The 23,851-nt window shown below is 41.8% G+C and overlaps 3 protein-coding genes and 1 pseudogene across 3 annotated transcripts; 2 read left to right on the top strand and 2 right to left on the bottom strand.

The window, feature by feature from the left end:
- Positions 1-22: 22 nt before the first annotated feature.
- On the bottom strand, positions 23-9,598 carry LOC106600726 (growth/differentiation factor 6-A-like). Its single transcript, XM_014192313.3, has 2 exons — positions 9,219-9,598; positions 23-6,412 (listed from the first exon to the last, which is right to left on the bottom strand). Exons 1-2 carry the CDS (start codon positions 9,544-9,546, stop codon positions 5,406-5,408), a joined length of 1,335 nt encoding a protein of 444 aa, XP_014047788.2. The 5' UTR covers positions 9,547-9,598; the 3' UTR covers positions 23-5,405.
- A 2,043-nt stretch (positions 9,599-11,641) lies between these two features.
- LOC106600331 (transmembrane protein 151B pseudogene) lies at positions 11,642-13,760 on the top strand (annotated as a pseudogene).
- A 1,633-nt stretch (positions 13,761-15,393) lies between these two features.
- On the top strand, positions 15,394-18,988 carry mtres1 (mitochondrial transcription rescue factor 1). The gene is made up of 4 exons (XM_014192290.2): positions 15,394-15,527; positions 16,345-16,792; positions 17,057-17,129; positions 18,488-18,988. Exons 2-4 carry the CDS (start codon positions 16,365-16,367, stop codon positions 18,668-18,670), a joined length of 684 nt encoding a protein of 227 aa, XP_014047765.1. The 5' UTR covers positions 15,394-15,527; positions 16,345-16,364; the 3' UTR covers positions 18,671-18,988.
- Positions 18,989-19,012: 24 nt separating this feature from the next.
- Positions 19,013-23,214, bottom strand: LOC106600707 (BEN domain-containing protein 3). The gene is made up of 4 exons (XM_014192277.3): positions 23,114-23,214; positions 22,227-22,281; positions 21,882-22,078; positions 19,013-21,720 (listed from the first exon to the last, which is right to left on the bottom strand). The coding sequence occupies exons 2-4, from the start codon at positions 22,276-22,278 to the stop codon at positions 19,471-19,473; spliced, it is 2,499 nt and encodes an 832-aa protein (XP_014047752.1). The 5' UTR covers positions 22,279-22,281; positions 23,114-23,214; the 3' UTR covers positions 19,013-19,470.
- Between the last annotated feature and the right edge of the window lie 637 nt (positions 23,215-23,851).

The raw sequence follows: 23,851 nt of genomic DNA, 5'->3' as shown, positions 1-23,851 counted from the left end.
AGACTCAAAGGAAGATTATACATATTATTATGAATACAATATTTAATAAAATAATCTTTACAAAAAAACCTGGTGAACATAAAATGAGGATAAAAAGTGTGCTTACATATACTTTTTCAAATATATACTACTATAAAATATTTCCAAAAGAGAAAAGAGCTGTTTACAGTTCATTTACAATTACATTATGTACAGACCTTTATAACCCATAGAATACATACATACATACATACATACATACATACATACATACATACATACATACACACAGTGCATTTTATATGAACACATATAAAACTAATGGCCGTCTAACGGTTAAATCTCAAACATTTCCCTTCTCAACAAAATATGAACTTGACCAAGCTTTTACTTGTACAATGATCTTTATACAGAAGCTTACATGTCTTTAAAAAATATGTGGGGGACTTTCATACAATTTCTGTTTCTTGACAGAAATCAAATGCTCTCTAATATTCAATAAATCCAATCAATAAATGTGAAAAGGAGGAGAATGAAAAGGAAAAGGTTACATTTATCTGAATTTCCCTTGAAAAGCATGGGGAAGACATCATATTTGAATAGGTTAAAGCAGAATTATGGGGAAATACACATTGCATAGATGTTGTTAAGTACTGGGAATTTCATATCAGAATCCCAATTCAATTACGAACCAATGCTCTTACACAAACAAAACTCTAAATATATTTTGTCAGTGTTAACAGCTACTAACTTTAACATTGCCCAGGTCAAACCGCAACTGATGATATTGTTAAATTAGAATCAAGCATGCAGATCTCAAGTCAGAATACCTCCCACAGTGCCTTTGTAACAGAGACCATCCTTGGATAAGCCGACCCAGGAGTCAGTCAGATGTTCACAACAACACTTTGCACTCTTGAAGCATCCATGAGTCTTGAAACAACATCCATCCTAACCATTGCACAGCTTTCACCTTTTGTTGCGTTAGAGTCTAGGATTTTGAGGCATTTTCCCCCAATGAGCTTTACAACACTCAACACCACATCCTAACATGTGTCCATTGTTCTTGGCAAAATTGCTCAAGCTTTGTCAAGTTGGATGGGGATCGTTGATTTACAGCAAACTCTGTCTTGCCACAGATTTTCAAACAGATTTAAGTTGAGTGGAGTCGCAAAATGTGCAACAAAATGTAACAACTGTGCAGGGGGAATACTATTTCAAGACAACGGACATGCTAAGACAAGCTTGCCGAAGTAAACATGCAATGAAGTATGGAACAGCCCAATCACTTCCTTGTCCTGCCATTTTCATGAAAATGTGTTTGGCATTATGGATCACAAAGAAGCAGAAAAAAAAACAGTCATACAAAGTAGCTGTAATAGGACACGCACACAAACAAAGTGGAAAAAATACAAATGTATCTAATATCAAGGCATAGCATACCAGAGGAGCTACTCTCTGGACTAAATTAGCTTTTGGGGTTTATTTTCTGCCTGCCACTTTTGTTTTATTATCCTTTGCCGTATTGATGTAATTTAGATAAAGGGTATACACGCTAATCAAGAAGCTCTTATGGTAACTATTTTCCACTGAGCAGAATGTCACTGCAGTTGAAAAGATATTCAAAAAGGAGGGTAACTTTGATAGTAATCATGTTTCCATCGAAAATATGTGCAACAGGAATTTACAGGAAGTTGTATCATTACACCCCCCTTTTCTTAATGTTTGGGCAGTTTCATGTTTACATTTAAATAAAAACTCTGGAAAATTGATTCAAACATTGCTATTGATCAATGTATGTTAAGTGAATTCAATGATGTTTGGGGAGTTGCATTATAGCCATGTATCGGCCTCCTGTAAATTATGTGCCACAAAATGTCTTCTGCTGTTTGAAATTATAACACAAGCAGAGAATTTCTTGTTTGTTTTTGAGCGTAGTCCTTAGTTCAAAATGCCACTATAGTCCGTTTTGCAGGATTTTGTTTTAATTCATAAAGAACCAAATCGGTTTAACATAATCGTAAAAGAAAACCGTAAAAAATAAACAATCTCTGGTTTGGACAAAAACATGTGGAACAAAATGCATGAAAGCTGCTTTGGATTTTGGTTAGAAATTAAATGAAATATTTTAACAAACAGAATTCCAAACAAAAGAAGCAAACACTGAAATATGATAATTAGTACATTACATTTGACTCACATATTGTATATCAGTACAAATACTCCTGTACTTAGAAATGCACTAGTCTGTAGTCATAAATGATCAACTATTTGCCTTTTGTGCAAAAACATGGGAATATATCTATTTGAAGAAATAAAACTAAATGTACATAAATATTGATACACCACACGGGGTTCAATGCTGACAGAATGGTTTGGTCATTTCAAATTCGAGAATCTTTGTTTGAATTTGACTTGGAATTACATTTAATTACATTTAAACTGAGACTCAGTGATATGACGTTACCACAAACACCGTTAAATATATTACAGAGAGAGTGTGAAGCAAAAGGCTGATCTCTTTCACCAATACTATGAAATATCTGCAAGGGAGTTCTCTCCTAGCGACACCACATATGATCTGTGCCTAGTTTACACTTTGCAAGTGGTTTTGTTTCCTATGTGTTGACTGTGCATATTTAGTTACCTTGTATTAATGTGATTCCACTGGGATTTGTGAAATAATATACAGTGAGGAATTTACACTTAATTACCACCTTTGAAAAGCAGGTAATAACTTATTTCTTGCTGTGATACCTGTATGTTTGGAATGACAATGAACAAACATGGCAGGGAAGAGTTGGCTAAAGCACAAACATACACTACACGACCAAAGGTATGTAGACACCTGCTCATGGAACATCTCATTATAAAATCTTGGGCATTAAATTGGAGTTGGTACCCCCTTTGCTGCTATAACAGCCTCCACTCTTCTGCGAAGGCTTTCTACTAGATGTTGGAACATTGCTGCAAGGACTTGCTTCCATTCAGCCACAAGAGCATTAGTGAGGTCGGGCACTGATGTTGGGCTATTAGGCATGGCTCGCAGTCAGCGTTCCAATTCATCCCAAAGGTGCTCAATGGGGTTGAGGTCAGGGCTCTGTGCAGGCCAGTCAAGTTTTTCCACACCGATCTTGACAAACCATTTCTGTATGGACCTCGCTTTTCCGCAAAGTTGGAAGCACAGAATCATCTAGAATGGCATTGTTGGATGTAGCATTAAGATTTCCCTTCACTGGAACTAAGGGGCCTAGCCCGAACCATGAAAAACAGCCAAGACCATTATTCCTCCTCCACCAATCTTTATAGATGGCACTATGCATTGGGGCAGGTAGCATTCTCCTGGCATCTGCCACACCCAGATTCGTCCGTCGGACTGCCAGATGGTGAAGCGTGATTCATCACTCCAGAGAACTTGTTTCCACTGCTCCATAGTCCAATAGCGGCGAACTTTACACCACACCGGCCGACGCTTGGCATTGCGCATGGTGATTTAAGGCTTGTGTGCTGCTGCTCTGCCATGGAAACCCATTTCATGAAGCTCCAGACAAACAGTTAGTGTGCTGACGTTGCTTCCAGAGGCAGTTTGGAACTCGGTAGTGAGTGTTACAACCAAGGACAGACGATTCCTTCGCGCTTCAGCACTCAGCGGTCCCGTTCTGTGAGCTTTTGTGGCCTACCACTTCGCGGCTGAGCCGTTGTTGCTCCTAGACATTTCCACTTCACAATAACAGCACTTACAGTTGACCCGGGGCAGCTCTAGCAGGGCAGAAATTTGACGAACTGACTTGTTGGAAAGGTGGCATCCTATGACGGTGCCGTGTTGAAAGTCACTGAGCTCTTCAGTAAGGCCATTCTACTGCCAATGTTTGTCTGGAGATTACATGGCTGTGTGCTCAATTTTATACACCTGTCAGCAATGGGTGTGTCTGAAATAGCCAAGTCCACATACTTTTGTATATATAGTGTATTTGGACCAGCAGGCTAACATGCCACTCTGGACTGAACTCTAAAATAAAATGGAATAAATGGAAATTACATCCAGAGACCAACACATGTTGCTGTTTGATCAATAGTATTTAGCAAAATCATGTGCTCTTATAATTCAGTACCTGGAGTGTTAAATAGTGAATCCCAATGTTGCATTTCCCTGACAAGGAATTCCTATGGACATTATATAGCCTATAGGTTCTGTGCTGTTGACAGGGAAATGAATCGCCATATCAATCAAAGTTAGCACGGGATCTGCTTGTTTAAGTCATGTACATTACCAGCTGTAGTAGAAAGCCTACTCTGCAAAAAAACGAAATTTCTCAGTTGCAAGCAATAATAAATCGGAGTCATGCCATAAAAATCTGCTTCAAATTCACCTTGTCGCCCTTCATTCATACCGCCTTCATTCATACCTTAAATGTTCCATATCATATACCTCTGATCTTTGCATAGTAATGATATAGAGTGATATAAGCAAATGCATTGTGACACAGCTATTTTTCTAAGTTAACTGTGTAAATTGGTCCTATAGCATATCCCTAACTAAAGATCACTGTTCCTCCAACTTGGGCTGATAGACAGAGGTTTCTACAGCAGACAGCTACATAAATGGGAGACGTTTTCTGTCTTGCTAAAGAGATGCATAACAATGTCCATATTTCTCAATACTGACAGCAGCATTATCTAAAACATGTCCAAGAGATGACGGTAGGGTCTTCTGTGATGCAAATTGCAATATTCAAAAGTCCTTTTTGATTGTGTCCTCCCATACAATTGAAATGTTGTTTTAGTTAAGAGCAAGCACAGTGGGAGCAGTTCAGTGTAACTAAAAACTGTCTTACTATGTGATCTGATAGTTAAGGATATCAAATCATTTACTCCCATGCATCTCTTATAGGCACACAAATGTACTCTAACGTTGTTGTCATAATGCTAGAAGTCTGGGGTTTTGTTCATTTCAATTCATTCTGTCTGCTGTTCAGCAAATTAAAAGCTAGGGCTGATGTTTTATACACCTGATCATAAATGGATTACTAAAGTAATGTAATAGAACCAAAGTCAGAAGCATAGCGGTTGTTTAAGAATGGGACATTTACTAAAGTTGACAGCATCGAACAACATGCAGAGCCAAGGGGACAGAGAGAGAGAGAGAGAGCCAGAGCATGTTATGAGTAAAGAAATGCTAAAGAGCTCATGAAATTAAATAGCAGCTCAATGACAAATTCTAATAAATTAAGCAGCAAATTAGATTATGTTTCACTCAAGTTAAGGCAGATCAGTAATGAGCATACTTGTCGGTACTTTTTTTCAGCAAATCACAAAATACAGTTGGTTTAGGGGGAAGAGATAGGGGAGGCCTGCGTTAACAAGCGCATCAAACCACCAATTGATTTTCCGACAAGACAATCAGACATCCCCCTCTTGTCGCAATGCTACCTGCAGCCACAGCTCTCCACCACCATGTCCTCATACTGCTTGTAGACCACATTGTTGCCAGAGTCAATGTAGAGGATGCTGATGGGGCTGAGTTTGGAGGGGACACAGCAGCTGGGCGGGCTGGAGTCAGGGTCCATAGAATTCATAAGTGTCTGAATGATGGCGTGATTTGTTGGCTCCAGGTGTGAGCGCAGCGGAAAGTCACACACGCCCTCACAGTGGTGCGCCTCGTAATCCAGCGGTGCGATGATCCAGTCGTCCCAGCCCAACTCCTTGAAGTTGACGTGGAGCTGCCTGCGGCTGCATCGAGTCTTCCTGCGCCCGCTGCCTCCACCACTCCTTCCTCCTCCACCTCCTCCAGCACCGACGCCTCCTCCTCCCCCACCAGCTCCACCTATAGATCTGCTGGTCAGGGCAGTCCGGCGTCTGCGACGCCTGGATAGGTGACCAACCACGTCACCAGAGAGGTCCAAAGGATCCAGAAAACCCATGTCTCCTCGCACTGCCTTTATCTGCTCCCTGATCTCCTTGAACAGGTTCTCTTTCCTGCGGGTGCGAGAAAAAGCCACCAGCAAGGCCCTCTCCTGTGGCTGCCGAGACTGGCGTCCCAGCCCTACTGTAAGAGGGTTGGCTGCCTCTTTGGTCAACTCCGAAACGACCAGCAGGTCAAAGCAGGCCACAAGGAGGTCGTTGCCCGCTGCTGTCCTGTGGCTCCTTCGTCGAGCCTTCACGCTTGCCCACACGTCAAATACATCCCATTTGGGAGGCTCGCCATCCAGAACGTCGACTGTCCTGGAATCCAGCAGCCGTCTCCCAGAGTTCCCCTCAGACGAACAAGTGTAGAGGAGGAGGCGATAAAGATTCCTGCCCCATGTCAGCACAGGAAGGAGATCCAGCGGTGGCTTTCTCAGGATCCTCAGTTCTGCCTCCACAAGCTCATCAGTCCTGGACAGACTGGAGAGGTCGAAGAGATAGCGCTGGCCACTTCCCCAGGAGGAGTGATCTGTAGTGGAATCAAACACAGGCTAGTCACTTGAATCTAACACTAACACACACATACACAGTTATTAAAACACACCTATTCCAAAAGAGGGTGGAGAACGCAAACCAAGCACTGGGCGTCAGCTGACTTAAATCTCTTTGAGTGTCTGCGGCCATATGTAAACAAGTCTTCAACGTTTGGCAGGAACTCCCCTTTGGTCAAGTGCAGTGGCTCTCTACGCTAGACAGAAAGCCTGTGGCCATGAAGCCCTGTCTGTGTGTCTCCCCCTCGGTGGGAATACCGTTTCCACATGCAAGCAACAGAGCTGACAAAAGCTGCAGGAGCAGGCCAGGAGGAAAGCACTTGGCTGACCTGTAGGCAGGCTCAAGTCCTTGGCAGTATGTGCTAATTACACTGATTGAGTGAGAGGAGGGCTTGGCGAGACACTGGAGAAACTGAAACTGAAGTGGCCTCAGCTCCCTTCCTTTCTTCCTCCTTCGGTCCATATTTATCATAGAGAGAAAGTGGTGGCTTTAGAGATTTGAACACACCAAAGAGATGGGGATGTAATGTATATTTTGTAGAATGTTTGGATTTCATATAGTGATGGGTGCACATACAGCTGTAGTCCACAAACAAACAGAAACCTGACACTCACCTGAAGTATCACATACATGAAAAAGAAAGACAAACAAAATAATATTTAAATAATTTCTATGCATCTGATATGTTAGTCACGTCTACGTCCTCCCTCCCCAGAGAATTCCGTTTGGCACGTAACAGCTATTCACAGCATCAGCCATACCACAGTTGCAACCATGACGGAGATGTGGCAATTGGCAGGGGGGAAAGCTTGCTAAGAGGGAACAGACTATCGCCTAACTTTCAAAAGTTTTCATGTTGACATTCAACCCAAGCAAGAGGTCTTGGGATACGGTGCAACCTGAGGACGAAACCGCAGTTCCATGGTTAAAACATGAAGGGACTTTCTTCTCCAATACAGATGGGTAGCATAAGAATCCAAGGCCAGATTGTGGTGTCGTGTCATCGATGCATTATGGAAGAGACCTCAAAATAAAACGGAATTGTGCAGAGTGAGGCTCCTGCTGGAAAAGGGCATTCAAGCCTTTGTTGAGTGCAGATGATCTCTACCCCTTGTCCCCCTCTGAGAAAGACCAGCCAGGCAGGCTTAAGTGGAATACCCAGACAATGAAAGGTGAAGGGAGCAGCACTATCCTAGCAAATATCCGCTTGCAATGACATAACCCGGACTATGTTGTAATCTCAGTGAATAAAAGATAAAGCTGCATTCTTTTCATATATTTTGTGTCTACATGTACCTGAGGTGAACTTGCTCTGTGACCTTTATGGGGGAAAGTCAATAGGAAAGTCAGTGCACACATTTAAACTCACACACAGGTGCACATTGACTAGATTACTTTGTTGGCAAAACTAGATTACATCAATAAAAAACTATAATATTGTCTAATATTAAGACTACTACTAATTGCTGACTTTGAAACCAAAATGCAAGGAAATGAAATGCATAAAGACCGAAAAGATGTTAATGTCTGTTTTGGAATCTAGTTTAAAATTATTTTTAATTACCTTCACTTTTACCTTCTAATTGTGTTTGTTCTTTAAAACAAGTTTGGAATCCTCAAAAAGATTATGTAAAATGACTATAGTCCTTTGAAAATAATAACACATTTCATAACACACAAGAATAACACACAGTTATTACATGTTTTGAGAGGAAGTAGAGAAATAATTCCTTGCCACAGGTCTACAAACAAAAATGTTGAATAATCATTGTCGTTATTGTTATTGTTGTTATTATAGTTATGATTATTGTTGTTGTTGTAATGTATAGGTTTACATTAACCTATAACGGTGTAATTGTTATTATATTTACATGAAAATGTATTCCTTAAAAATCCTGATTAACAAATTGCACTATGCCCAATAAAAAAAACGTTTTGGACATAGTTTAGGTACTTGTATTCCAGCAATTTAATTTGATGGAATAGGCCTACTGACAGAGTATACTTATTCAAACAAATATTCTATGTGAACACCCGTTTTAAATTACAAGTATGTTTTTATCAGCAACACCTGGACTCGGGGAAAGCAGGCCTTTTCGAAGTGTTTAGCTCAAGGTGCCAGTGAGGTTTATACATCACAGATGTTGGAAATACGAGACATTTGACTTCATATTTCGTTGGAAGTATTTAGAGTATTTAGAAAACTCCCATATAAATGTGAAACAAATGTAGCCTACCTCCCCAAATAGACTAATGTTTCAGTTGTAGGTAGCCTACTTAATACTTTTCAATAACGCATTGTTGCCAACTTGACAGATGTCGGGATATGGCGTAGGGGAGCATTTCAAATGAATGCATTCATCTTAAAATAATGAATGCTGGAGAAGGAAATTGTCAAACAATTCGCTGTAAGGTTATCAGGTTTTTCAAGATATTGCAATTCAATGTTTCTTTTTTAATTAATGAGGGGAAATCATGGTTTTTTTTTTTAAATCCTATAACAGACATTTTTCTAAATGTTCCCAAACCAGTTGTCGCGTATTTACCATATCATTTTCCAACACAGACTTGTCCAAATAGGTCGACCTATAATACAGCAATTTGCAGTAGGCTATGGATATTTGGATAACTGATTGATTGTAACCCATTAATCACAATTAATGTATTACGTCCAGTAGAGTCAGCTATTTGAATTGCTTTCAAACCCCAAATAAATGGCAACCACCATGTTTAAGTCTACCTTGAGTGATAATAATAATCCTACTGATTTCACTTTCACCCACCTTTTCCTTGATCCACGAAACTGGTCACCGTGTTGGCGTGTCTTGCGGTGCGAGGAACACTGCTGTTAAGCCCTCTGCTCTCTATCTCAGATAGTGTCCTGTATAGAGATACCATATACTCATGGGGGACGATAGTATCATTTATCGGAGGGTCTTTCCTGGACACCGCTGTCGGCTCTCTGCGACTCCGCTCATCCAGATGTGAAACAAGCCCGTTATCATCCGCACCGGAGGGGTGCTGCAATGATCCAAGTACCGCTGCCTCCAGAATATTCCCAAAGCACAGGGAAAGCCATAGCAAAGGAACAGCAGCCCTAATAGGATCCATTTTCAGTGGTCTATAGCTGTAAATGAGAAAGTTGGACGGGTTTGATGACTTTGGAAACTCCCCTTGCTCTTTAGATTGTGTTAATATCATGGATTTGGCTGACACTGAGTGGCTACATTGTATTCTCTATTGCACTGTGTTCAACCAGCGCCCCTAGCGAGGAGCAACAATTGTAGGATACTTTTTCAATCAAGATGCTTTGAGTCTCACCATCTTTCCCAGCCAAAGTATAGGCTAGCCTACTTATATTTCGGTAACTTGTCTACTTAATCGGATTTATTCATAAACCGTTAAAAATTATTGTATATGGGGTTTATGAATAGTTTATGAATCTGTAATAAACACATAGGTAGAAATTGTGTGCTTGTTTTTTTGTTCCTTGCCAAATAGTGAGTTTGTGACTTTACTGTAGCCCATTGATAATTAGCCTGTTATTATTGCCAATGCGTGCAGCTAATGACAAGGACACATATCAATGTGTTAGTTAATTTATAGATGCATAAATTATATTGGATTAATCTAATAATTAACCGTTACAGTATACCTACGTGAACTCTTTTATACATCATTTCAAGCAGGTCCTATACCTTAATGTAAACAGTTAGCCATTTTTAGTTATTCATATGCTGAGACATATTGGAGAGGAAATTATCCATAAAGACCCTGATCTACTTTCAGTAGGGATGTTCAAAAAAAATAGTCCTACACAACAAATTAACACTTTTTACTGCCTTCGTTTTTTACTCATATTGTACGTGCCTAGGCCTACATTGCCATCTGCCGTTTCATTGAGGGTTTGCATTTCAGAACAATCTTTTAACCTGAAGAAACTCAAGACATGTCGCATAACAATTTCACCATGTCTTGCCCGTCTGCTTTTTGTTTTCTTACCATTCTTTAGTGTTTATTTATAAATACAATTATAGTACATACTATTGGTATTAGGAGCCTGGGCAAGTATTAGGCTAGTAGGCTGAATCAGTTGTATTGTTACTAGGAAATTAGTAATTCTATTATTGTTAGGTTGTTGTTCATATTATAAAGTATTTATAACAGGTGTGTATGAACCGACCCAATTTGCTCAGGTTGACTATAAAATGCTTAGTGGAGAGGATAACTTCAGCATACCGACAAGGTCACGTTCCTTAATCTGAGTGAGGGAGAATTCAAACACGATTCTAAATACCCTGATCTCTTGTAAGACGCCGCTGGTGTAAATGCTTTCTTGATCGCGACATTTTAGTCTGTTACCTGTATGTTTTATTCGATTAAATGTCTGCCATCAGCTCTCTCGGCTGCTGAATGCCTTTATTTAAAATACATACCCTATAGATTATAAGCAAATAAATCACGCTTTTTATGTGCAAAATTAACAAAGGAAACTGGATAGACACAAGCAACTATCTCTACGTTGGAGCAAGCAATCTAAGTAAACTCAATTCGGAAATTCGGCTGCGACAGCGAGTGAGAGCAGTACAACCACCGTTTTCGAGGATGACACCAGAGAAGAGGTACCACTCATATTATGCTGCCATACAATTTCCACAAGCCTTGCTATAACAAAAGCAATACATGGTCGAATATTGATGGCAATCGAAAGATTCAACATGTATATTCGTACATCAGATGCCTGCTTTTACTCAGACCTTACTGTATTCAGGTGTAGCCTAGGATGAACAAGGTGGAAATAAAGCCATATTAAAAAAAAAACATTAAGGAGGTATGAAGATACCTTTTATCCTGTTATTTAATAGTATTTTTTTTTTATAGTATTTTCCTATCAAGAACGAAGCAAATTGTTTCAATTGCCTATAGGTTTAGGCAGATTTGATATATATATATATATATTTGATATATATATATATCAAATCTGCTTCCCATATATATATATATATAAAAAATATGAGTCAAGCAACCTTGCAGTGAATTAAATAGGAGCTTCATAGATGTGGGGGGAAAAAGGATAAACATTGTGAATAAAACGTCAGAAGACCTCAACAATGGTCATGAAATGTTGAATGGTTTGAAATTCAAAATGCTGTGTCCATTTACATTTACTTACACTATCCTCCCTTTTTTGCATGCTTTTAATTAACAGCAGAAGCACTTGAAACAATCCCTGATCAAGTCCCCGTGTAAAGAGAGCATCTGGAAAGGCCTGCTGCTCTCCATGCTCATGTATGGCTGCAAAGGAGCCATGGTGTGGTGTCATTTCACCAAGGTGACCCGCCTCACCTTTGACAGTGCCTTTAAAGGGAAGTCCATGATCTACCATGACAACCCCTGTTCTGATGGCTACGTCTACACCCCTCTGGCCTTCCTACTCATGCTCTAACTGCTCTACCTAGTGGAGTGCTGGCACCATGACAAGAGTGGGCTGCAGCATAAAATGGGACGTGGAAGGCATTTATGAACGTGTTCAAAAGATGCAGCAAGCTAAACCCTGCATCTGGTGGAAGACCATTAGCTACCACTATGTTAGACAGACCCGGCAGGTCACACACTACCGTAATGGGGACGCCTACACCAGCACCCAGGTCTACCAATAATGGGTAAATGCCCATGTGGCTGAGGCAGAATATGACAACGTTCCCTGTGGGGTGAAGGACGTCTCAAAACAACTGCATGGCCCCACTCACAAAACTGAGGTTCACTGAGTGTTTTAGTTTTGCTAATGTGGAGTCTGAGAACTCCTACCTCACTCAAAGAGCAAGGTTCTTCACAACGAGGAGCTAGATGACTATATGGAGGTACAGGGGGATGCACCTGAAGGACGTCAACTTAAAGGAGTGTGTGATTGTGTTTTCTCACCCTGACCACCGTCCATGATATGGTGTCTCATCATGTGTTCTGGGCAGCATCCTTTCTCACCTTCTCATGGCCCCTGAGGGTTGTCACAGAGTACCACACTGCCTACGTCCATTACCGTGTGGAGAAGCTCTTCGGGGCGGATTACGTCCCTGTGACCCCTCTCGACGAATGCCCTTACAGCCACCGGATCCCCCGGGTTAACACAATCGACAGAACAGATCTGGGGTGGCACATCCGTTCCAACCAGCAGCTGGTGCCTAGCTACTCTGAGGCTTGTCTCATGGAAAGGGCCCAGTGCTCCTCTGGTGGCTTCTAACAGAACTGCAAGAGCTGTCACTGGGCAATGAGCAGCTCCTCCGTTTTCTCCAGCAGTGCCCTCAGCTTATGTACCGGCAGTAGCCCGTGCGTCGGCCGGGTGTCCTACAGCGACAGCCGCTTCTCCTTGGGCCGGCGTTATGGCTCGCAGCGCAGCTGTTTCTGGAGGAGTAGAAACAGTTTGGATGAGCAGTTGAGTCCCAGTGAGAACGCCCGCTGCCTGTCCGGACGCCTAAGCACTGACGACGAGGACCCCCTGGATTACCAGGATGCTCTCTGCTTCCCAGTGCTCATTGTCCACTGTAGTGAGAACTGCCACAATCATGTCCACTGCAGGGAGAACTACCACAATCGCAGGTCCTTCCATAGGAATGGCTCCAATGTGGAGACCTCCCTATGACAATGCAGTGTATTCACAGATACCATGACTTTGTGTATGAACAAAGATGTATGTCCGCAGGAAACTAACAACTACTGAAAACCTCATGGCATAAGATTGTTAATGGGTCTGTATATATGTAAATCTTAGGTGATTAGTCCCTCAATACCTTTTAACTAGTAATCTCTAGGGGTTACATTTTGGCCGTGATAACACAAAAATTTGGAGATGTTACCAAAAAGAGAATTAGAGGGAGCATACTTAAATTCACACAGGACACCGGATAAGACAGGAGAAATACTCCAGATATAACAGACTGACCCTAGCCCCCCGACACATAAGCTATTGCAGCATAAATACTGGAGGCTGGAGGATGTTTCTACAACTGGATTAGAGTCCACCTGTGGCAAATTCAATTGATTGGACATGATTTGGGAAGGCACACACCTGTCTATATAAGGTCCCACAGTTGACAGTGCATGTCAGAGCAAAAACCAAGCCATGAGGTTCGAGACAGGATTGTGTCGAGACACAGATCTGGGGAAAGGTACCAAAATATTTCTGCAGCATTGAAGGTCCCCAGGAATACAGTGGCCTCCATCATTCTTAAATGGAAGAAGTTTAGAACCACCAAAACTCTTCCTAGAGCTGGCCGCCAGGCAAAACGGAGCAATCGGGGGAGAAGGGCCTTGCTCAGGGAGGTGACTAAGAAGCCGATGGTCACTCTGACAGAGCTCCAGAGTTCCTCTGTGGAGATGGGAGGACCTTCCAGAAGGACAACCATCTCTGCAGCACTCCACCAATCAGGCCTTTATGGTAGAGTGGCCAGACGGAAGCCATTCCTCAGTAAAAGGCACATGACAGCCCGCTTGGAGGTTGCCAACAGGCACCTAAAGGACTCTCAGACAATGAGAAACAAGATTCTCTGATCTGGTGAAACCAAGATTGAACTCTTTGGCCTGAATGCCAAGCATCACATCTGGAGGAAACTTGGCACCATCTCTACGGTGAAGCATGGTGGTGGCAGCATCATGCTGAAGGGATGTTTTTCAGTGGCAGGGACTGGGAGACTCGTCAGGAATGAAGAAAAGATGAACGGAGCAAAGTACAGAGAGATCCTTGATGAAAACCTGCTCCAGAGCGTTCAGGACCTTGGACTGGGCCAAAGATTCACCTTCCAACAGGACAAGACCCTAAGCACACAGCCCAAGACAATGCAGGAGTGGCTTCGGGACAAGTCTCTGAATGTCCTTGAGAGGCCCAGTCAGAGCCTGGACTTGAACCCGATCTAACATCTCTGGGAGACCTGAAAATAGCTGTGCAGTGACGCTCCCCATCAAACTTGACAGAGCTTGAGAGGATCTGCAAAGAAGAATGGGAGAAACTCCCCGAATACAGGTGTGCCAAGCTTGTAGCGTCATACCCAAGAAGATTTGAGGCTGTAATCACTGCCAAAGGTGCTTCAACAAAGTACTGAGTAAAGGATCTGAATACCTACGTAAATGTATATTTTCGTTTTTTATTTATAATAAATTTGCAAACATTTCTAAAAACCTGCTTTTGCTTTGTCATTATGGGGTATTGTGTGTAGATTGATGAGGGTAAAAAACGATTTAATCAATTTTAGAATAAGGCTGTAAAGTAACAAAATGTGGAAAAAGTCAAGGGGTCTGAACACTTTCTTAAGGCACTGTATACAAAACAACAGGTGGTACAGGAGGCATAAATAGGTGACATTGTCACCAGTTTTTGAGGAACCTCATATACTTTGAACTATTAAAAAACCATCATTAACAAACACTGATGAAGGTTGTTTCATTGAAATGCTGGAAATTATTAATTTAAAAGTTAGGGCGCAAACAATAATGGTTTTCGTGAGGTGTAAATCCACCTGTACACCGTCTTTTCAATAAAAAAAGCAACAAACTCCTGTTTTTTCCCCCCTTTATTTAACTAGGCAAGTCCGTTAGGAACAAATTCTTATTTACAATGACGGTCTACCAAAAGGCATGCTGTGGGGACGGGGGCTGGGATTAAACATGAATAAATACAAATAAAGGACAAAACACACATCACGACAAGAGAGACAACACAACACTACATAAAGAGAGACCTAAGACAAGAGACGTAAAACAGTGAAAATGAATTATGAAGGCAAAAAGATGGACCACTGGCACAATAATCATTTTATCTGACTAGTAATCCAACACATACATTTCTGCGAGACATAATAGAGGAATATACAATCTGTACAAAAGCAAGAGCCGTCATTGTAAATAAGAATTTGTTCTTAACTGACTTGCCTAGTTTAAATAAAGGTTAAATTAAAAAAAATACAGCGGACTTTTAATTTGAAGGATTGTCTAACTTGACGCGGAAGTGATATTACTGTTGCTGACCTGCACACGGGTCATGGTGTAAGTACCTAGCTAGCTATCAAGCTAATTGAATGAAGGAGACTCATCTCAAAATAAAGGTAACTACGACATGAATGGGCTTTGCTACAACCAGTAATCATGAGGGGAAACAACGTTTATTAGCTACTAGCTTTATTGCTTATCTCTGTAGCAAGGTATTTATTTCAGTTAGTAACGTTAGCTGAACTAATGTGACACATTACAAAGTAAGCTCACTTTAGCATAGGTTGAAGAAAACAATTATTTGTAGTATTAAAAAAAAAACGTTTAGACAGACTTAAGTTAGCTAGCTACATACATCATGTACCCTAGCTGTGGACGAGAAGAGGTTGAGTACACTGCATAATATAAACAATGTGATTATGTAGCTAGCTAGCTACTGCATGTCAACTAGTTAACCTTAGTTAAAAACAAACGAGGTAACGGTAGCTTGTGCACTAGTTAGTTAAAGCTATTCAACCCTAATGAGTGCTGCTCTTATGGCCACACCCCCACATAAATTAAACGTTTTAAAAATGTAACCTTTATTAAACTAGGCATGTCAGTTAAGAACAAATTCTTATTTACAATGACGGCCTAACCCGGACAACGCTGAGCCAATTGTGCGACTCCCAATCACGGCCGGTTGTGATACAGCCTGGAATCTAATCAGGGTCTGTAGTGACGCCACTATCACTGAGATGCAGTGCCTTAGACCGCTGCACGACTCTGGAGGCATACCATTACCATAGTGGGCCACCAACATAACTTGACAATGTATCCTATCTATATTACATATATAGTTATTGATTTCCTAAAGGCATGTTGTACCAAAAATCCACATTCAACTGCTCTTTATAGCTCTATTGTTGTAAACGACTGTCTACTTTTTTCAAGTCACAAGAAGGAGCTACAGCATGCAGGGATTGTTGATACAGGCACTGGCCCTGAGACAGTTGGGAAGGCTGAGTACCCGAAAGCTGCTGAACCCTGGACCGGGACCTTACTGGACAGAATGGTGCCCAAGGACACTACACACCCGCCAGCTGTGTGGTTCCCCCTCTTCCCTGACCCTTGGGCCACACAAGCTTCCTAAACGCTGGAATTCAGCTAAGAGCAGGTTGGTTCTTCATCACGTGAGGTTCAAAAGCAGCAAGAAGAAAGGAGGCGCAAAGGTTGTACAGGAAGAGGAAGAAGATGATGAAAAGGACCTGGAGGACAGTGACTATGAAGATGAACCTGAGGATGACCCCAGTGTGCCAAAAGACTACAAAGACATAGAGAAATATGTGCAGTCCTTTCGATATGATGTTATCATGAAAGCTGGCCTTGACATAGCACGCAAGTGAGTTGTTACAGAGATATGCCTTTGTTTTCAAATGGATGCACTCAATGAGATAAAAAGAGGGTTGGGTTATGGTATCATTAATATTTGGCATCAATAATGACAACAATTTGAGGGAATCCAAATGGGTCGACTTTCCGCACCTCCTGAAAGCTTGAATGAAGAGATGAGGTCAAATTATTTGATTGATATGGAATTACTTAAAAGGCTTTAATCTAGGCCTATCCTCAGTGGCCAACTGATTTTTTGTTGTCTTTATTTCAGCAAAGTGGAGGATGCATTCTATGGCAACAAGCTTTGGCTAAATGGACAGAAACTTGTCAAGAAAAGTAAATTGGTGAGTTACTTTTGTGCCTAGTAATGATGTATAAAATAAACAATATTTCTGTCAACCTTCAACATCTTACAGGACTGTTAGGATCCAAACCCACCCCCCGTGAACTGAAGTGGTAGAGCAGTCTAACCAACTGGATTGTCAGGGACAAGTCTAAGGGCTCGATTCAATCCGTAGCACTGAATATCCGCACTGTAGCGCGACTGAAATTTAAAGGCAATGTTTCCTCGTTCAGGCACTGCATTTACAGTAAATAACCTTAATATTTAAATTGTGCTTGTAATAGCAGCCGACGCATCACCCATATGGGCGCTACACTTTTCATGGTGCATCTGTTAAAGCCTACCTACAGAAGGGGAGTAACTGTGAACTTCAGAAACAGAGGTGCCTAATGAACAGCTCCGGGCCTGCCTGTCTGATTAATGTTTCTCCCTCCCTGACGATCGACACCACCTCCACCCAAGCTACTCCTTTACTGAACTGCATCACCATCCAGCTGTAGAAGACCATCTCCCATGAACTGCCAGCTCCCATCGACTGAGATTCTGTATGATAAGCGCTATATAAACAAAATCTATACTGAACTAAAATAAAAACACAACATGCACCAATTTCAAAGATTCTATTCGTTACAATTCATATAAGGAAATCAGTCAATTTAAATAAATGTATTAGGCCCAAATATATTAATTTCACGTGACTGGGCAAGGGTGCAGCCATAAGCCCACCCACTTGGGAGCCAGGCCCGGCCAATCAGACTCTAGTTTTTCCTCACAAAAGGGCTTTATTACAGACAGAAATACTCCTTGGCACCCCCTCAGACAGGTGAAATAGCCGGAAGTGGAGGTCCTGGGCTGGCGTGGTTACACATGGTTGTGAGGCTATTTGAACGTACTACCAAATTCTCTAAAATTACATTTGAGGGGGCTTATGGTAAAGAAATTAACTTTCACTTCTCTGGCAACACCACTGGACGTTCCTGCAGACAGCATGCCAATTGCACGCTCCCTCAACTTTAGACATCTGTGTGGTGTTGTGACAACTGCACATTTTAGTGGCCTTTTGTCCACAGCACAAAGTGCACTTGTTTAATTAGCTTCTTGATATGCCTCAGGTGCCTGGATTATCTTTGTAAAGGAGAAATGCTCACTAACAGGGATGTAAACATTTGTCAAAATTTGAGATAAGCGTTTTGTGCGTATGAAACATTTCTGGGATCTTTTATTTCAGCTCATGAAACATGGGGTCAACACTTTACATGTTTTATATTTTTGTTCAGTATATAACGCAGATCTTCAGCAATACGGATTGAATCAAACCCTAAGTTTCTTAATTGTACCCGTCTTTGGTTCTCTCTTCAGGTTAAAGTTGGGGACACCTTGGACCTGGTATTGTCAGAGAACAAAGAAACAGACAGTGTCACGCTTTTGAGAGTCATCATTAAGAAGGAATTGGGTGAATCCAAGGATGGAGACCGGTACAAAGTTGTTCTGAGGCGCTGGAAAAACATAGAACTTCCCAAGCAGAACGCCTTTAAACAATGAGTTTGTGTACAATACTGAATATACCACTCCCCATTGACAAGGGATTTGGAGTATCTATGTCTATGCATGATGTTACGTCAAAGTGAATGGTGCATTTTTTACATAGTCTTCTTGGTATGTGTCATCATTGGCTTATCTGGTTTCAAATGGCCTTGGGCCTTGACACAATTTTCTATTAACAAATATTAGTAAGACTCATTCTCAATATTACTATGTAATTATGAAATGGATGGTCATGGTTTGAATCAGATGCAAGGGGATATGTGTGGGATAAGTTATGGAGTGCTAAATGCTAATAAAGTGAAATGCTGAATTCGACTGACTTGATTACGAATGGCTTAATGGGATCTGTTGCCATGATTTTAATACATATTTATAATACAAACTTCTATAAGAAGGTATAACATTGTTATAAAAGACCAGTGGTGCCACTGTTTTTTCCATTGCTTATTTGTCCCAATCACCATTTTTATCCATCTTTGCCTGTGATCTGTCTTTGTAATGTTTACATGGTTATTGTTTTTAAGGCTACACATCTTATATACAGGGTAAATTAGATGAGCTATGACACTTGTTTTGTTGTATACATAGTCTATAATCTCACACAAGCAGATGATGAAAAACTAAACTGTCTAATACTGTAGTTCAATATTACAAATACATTGAGTACTAATGAAAAGCCTTTGCACACTGTCCTATGTAGGATAAGGCCAACTTGTAAAGGCTCCACTCTGCTATTCAGCTTCTGTCCTTGTGCAAATATTTAGAATAAAAAATACAAATTGTCTTTAGCTTTGCTACTAGGACACAGTATTTGATCTCTTGGCCTTCTTTAGTATGTCACACTTCTTGCGGTTGGGCCGCCGGCATCGCTCATCTATGCTTGGCACACATTCATAATGCCAGACCTCCTCCATCTTCTCAACTGGGTACACGGCTTCTACATAGTGGCGGATGAGCCTGAGACGCACTGGATCCAGCTGCTTCTTGTTGCAGGCGCCTGAGTGGTTATACTGAAGCCGCAGGTTCTCCTGAGTGAAGAGCTCAGGGAAGAGGCGCACCAGTAGGCGGGCGGCAAAGTTTCCCACTGAAAGGCTCTGCTGGACAATCTCTCGCACCTCCGTGTCTGAGAGCAAGTAGACCAAAGGCACTGGGAAGTCTGGAATCGACACCGTCAATTCCTCCAGGGGGATCATGCAGAAATCTTTGCTACTTTTTTCAGGGGGTAGTGGAGGGATCTCAAAGTCCTCCAAGTGCTCTGTGTTGAGCTGGTTCACTTGGCAAGCAGCCACAAAGTCCACAGGCCCTTGCTCGAACTCAGGAGCATAGACTTTGGGTTGCTGCTGGTACGACCGCCGTTGTTCCGTGTCTCGTCGCCTGCACCGCTCGTCCAGTTTACCCACAAATTCCAGGGTCCACACTCTGTCATTCTTGGCCTGTGGATATAGTAGCTGTACATAGTGGCGAATAAGGTTGACCCGCACAGGATCAAGCTGTTTCTTCCCGAGAGAGCCACTACAGTTGTAATGCTTCCGTGTGTTCTCGTAGGTGAAGAGCTCAGGGAATGTAAGTACCAAGAGGCGAGAGGCAAAGTTCCCAATTGACAAGCTACAGTCATAGTTGTTCCTCAGTTGCTCCCTAGAGAGCAGATACTCTTGAGGCACACTGAAATCTGGTAGGGGGATCTCAAGTTGTTCAAAATCGACTGGCACAAGCAATGACTTTTTTGACCTACGACCTGGTCTCTCGTAGTCACACATGTCACTGATCTTGATGATAGAGACATCATCAGGGAGGCTTGTGGAGTCATAGCTCTCATCGTTCATGTTCTCAGGCTCACTGCAATTACCGTTACTGTGATAACCCTCTATGGCATCTTCTATGCGCTGCACACACACATGCAGCCAACTATCCTCCGGGACGTCAGGAAAATTAGCTTCCATGTACTTACGGATAATCTCTATCCTGTCTGAGTCCAGGATCATCTTTCCCACACTACCCTCTGGCAATTTCCCCTCCTCAAAAACCTCTGGGAAAACTCTGTTTACAAGAAACATAAAGTCTTCTGGGGAGGAGAGCTTATCAAGATCCTCTCCAACCTCCTGAGTGTCAAACACAAGGTCTGGCACCACTACTTTATTGTTGGTGTGGTCACTATTGGAGTCTAAGTCGAGGTGCACTTCTTGCCCCTCCTCATTTATAAAATGGCAGGGCTGGTTCCGCTCAGCTTTTAAACCAAAGTCTGTAATAGTCTGTTTCCCACATGACTGTGGCCCGCTCTCCATATCCTTCTGAGCCCAGAAGCGGTTAAAGAAGTTATTAATCTGTAATAGGCATTCATCCTGCCAAATGTTGTTATTCTTTACCAGAGGAAAACACACCTTCACATAGTTGCGTATTAGCTGCAGCTGTAGGGAATCCAACGTTCTCTTGTTGGCGATACAACCAGGAGTGCACTCCTTGGCTTTAAAAAGTTCTGGGAAGAGATGTACTAGCAGTCGACAACCCAACTCGCCAGCATTTGATGTCTGCTCCATCAGTTGACTCAGCTCCTCACTTGTCAACAGGTATTCTGGTGGAGGCTGGAACTCAGTTGCCATCTCTGAGGGTTTGATCTGTTTTTTGATGCGAGTGACCTCCAGGGAAAGTAGATCCACCTTGCTGTGCAGTTGGGTCATGCTTGAGTTGAGCGTATTGAGGATGAAAAACATCTTCTCAATGAGGGAGTATAGATTAGAGTCTGTTGAAGACATGGACCCTGCTGCCCCCAGGACAGAGAGGGGTTCACTTCGGCTGTGCTCCCCTGTATTGACCAGTTGAGGGGAAATGAGATTGCTGTAGCTTAGCTGCACTCCTCCCTCATGCTGAGGCTGCTGGTCCAGGCTTGATGTGTGCTTCTTCTCTGTGATTCTGTGAGAGATGCTGTAGAGAGGCTTCCTGTAAGAGGCTATAGTCTTCTCCTGGTCAGGGTCCTTCTCCGCAGATGTCAGGCAGAGGGGTTGTGGCCTTGTGGACCCTTCAGACAATCTCCTCAAAAAGTGCCGCCCTGCCTACACAGAGACAACAACAACATTATGCATTTCTTATCTCAAATTTAAAAAAACAATGTATTTTTAATGTCATGTAAATAAAAACAGGAATAAGCAAGCCTATGTCTATTTACCAAATTAAGTTAGTCATAATCATAGATTATGCCATTTCATTAATTTACCTCACTAGAGACCCTGACTCTTTTGCTGCTGGTCGACTGGAGCAATTCAGAATTGTGTGCGTCACAGCCCATGTCCTTGGCAGTACGTTTCCTGGTGGCCTCACTAGTTCCAAGGTACCATCTTCGGGGTCCTTCAGTTGTCTCACTAATAGTACATTCATCTGTCTCCGTCTTGATGTCTTGAATGGGTTCTCGCTCTGCAGAAAATAAACATTTCAAATCATTGTTATGTTATTTCCAATATACAGCTTGATTAGATTTCCCCACTTTAGCTGTTGCTAAATCCAAACAGTTTGGAAGTGAATAGTTGCAATAACAGTAGAATATTAAATGCTTTATACTTACCTATCTCAAGCATTTCTCCATCTGAGTGTTCCCTATGGTCAGAGGAATTCATATCCTATAGTAAAACAATAGAGTCAAAAATAAATAAAATCTGCAACATCTCTGTTTATGCCATTTTCAGAATTCCAATGTCACTGCACTGGTAAGTAACCTTGACTGTTGTAATTTCTCTAAATAGGCACATTACTTTGATTGCATTGTCTTAATGTTGTTAGACTTCATCTTTCAAATTAAAAGTCACATTCTATGCTTCAACAACAATTGTGATTGTTGTTCCATAGAAAAAGTAAAGCATTTGATGTAATATTGTTGTAATCAATCAGGCCCTTGTCTACTGCACCGCTTTATATGTTTATAGGCATACATGGATGATATTCTGAACCCGTGCTATTTGATCAGCAGTTTGGGCGCATGTTTACTTAACGAAAATATTGGACAGCACCGCAGTAAGCTACGCTCATTATACAATTAAATATAAGACACTAACTTGTGCTCTATTGTTTAACTTCTAACGGTGTGTGAGTTTTGTGTTCTCTGATGCAAGAGGACTCAGTCTGTGGAGGCTTTATATGATTTGCTTCACTCGCCCCCTTTGGTTTCTGTCCCATCCACTTCCTCATTCTTCTACACTAGAAGCCCATGATCCAAAACATGGAACACACACACAACTGTTTTACTTTTCCCACTGGAAATAAAAACTTCAGCCTTCCGTGGCAATTAAAAAACGCTATAACATGTATTTGAATACACCGATAATATACATTTATACTTCGCATTACAGCTAGCTTATCATTTCGTGACGCGTCAGTGTATATCCTTGTACGAGTTTTCCCCACTCTTCGTGGAATTGTCAAAATGAAAACACAGATGCTTTAGCTCGAACTCACCTTTACGGTTTAATGTAGTCCTTTGCAATAATGGAAGAGGTGATCAACATCTCTGCCGTGGGAATTTCACACTGTTCGTGTTTCTCCCTTTTGGAAGGGGGGGGGGGGGGGGGGGGGGGGGGTCTGTGTCGTCTCGCGTGACGTGTCGGGGCGCGCGCCTGCAGTGTCATTTCCGCACAGCTGTGGATGTGTCTTGTGTGGCGGTGTGGCCTGTGAAGCTAGCGACAATAAGGATTACCCACAAAAGAGGAATTTGCGATTTGCCTTCAAAGTGTATTAGACTGCATAATTGTGTTGTGTTTTGTGGGTGTCACTGAGTAGGCTGATAACCCAATTTCATTGGTGTGCACTCCATAGTACAGTCCAATATTAATGTTCAATAATACAATAGACTAACTGGTGAGGTGATTTCCAAGGGTCAAAATCCTGCAATAACTATGACGCCAATATTTGTGTAAACTCTTTGGGATTGTAATCTGTGTGTGTCACTGACAAGGCTGATACTTAATTTCCATAGTTAAGGCTGCACATAGCCCTTGATATGACTCAGTTCCATTACGTTACACATAAGAGTCATTGGACAAAGGCGTCTTCTGTACCGGGAGTTTTGTTAAGAGCCCCAACGCTCAATCTGAACAGTAACAACTGTCGCTTGCGGTACGGTTTTGGAAGGACCTTATATTTCATATCAGCGATAATTTTTTTAAATTAAATTGATACACACCTTGATAGGATTAG

This window comes from Salmo salar, chromosome 01 (genome assembly GCF_965601325.2).
Source record: "Salmo salar chromosome 01, fSalSal1, whole genome shotgun sequence".
NCBI classification, from domain to species: domain Eukaryota; kingdom Metazoa; phylum Chordata; class Actinopteri; order Salmoniformes; family Salmonidae; genus Salmo; species Salmo salar.
The sequence above is the reverse complement of the archived record's forward strand: the minus strand, read 5'-3'. Positions and strand labels throughout refer to the sequence as shown.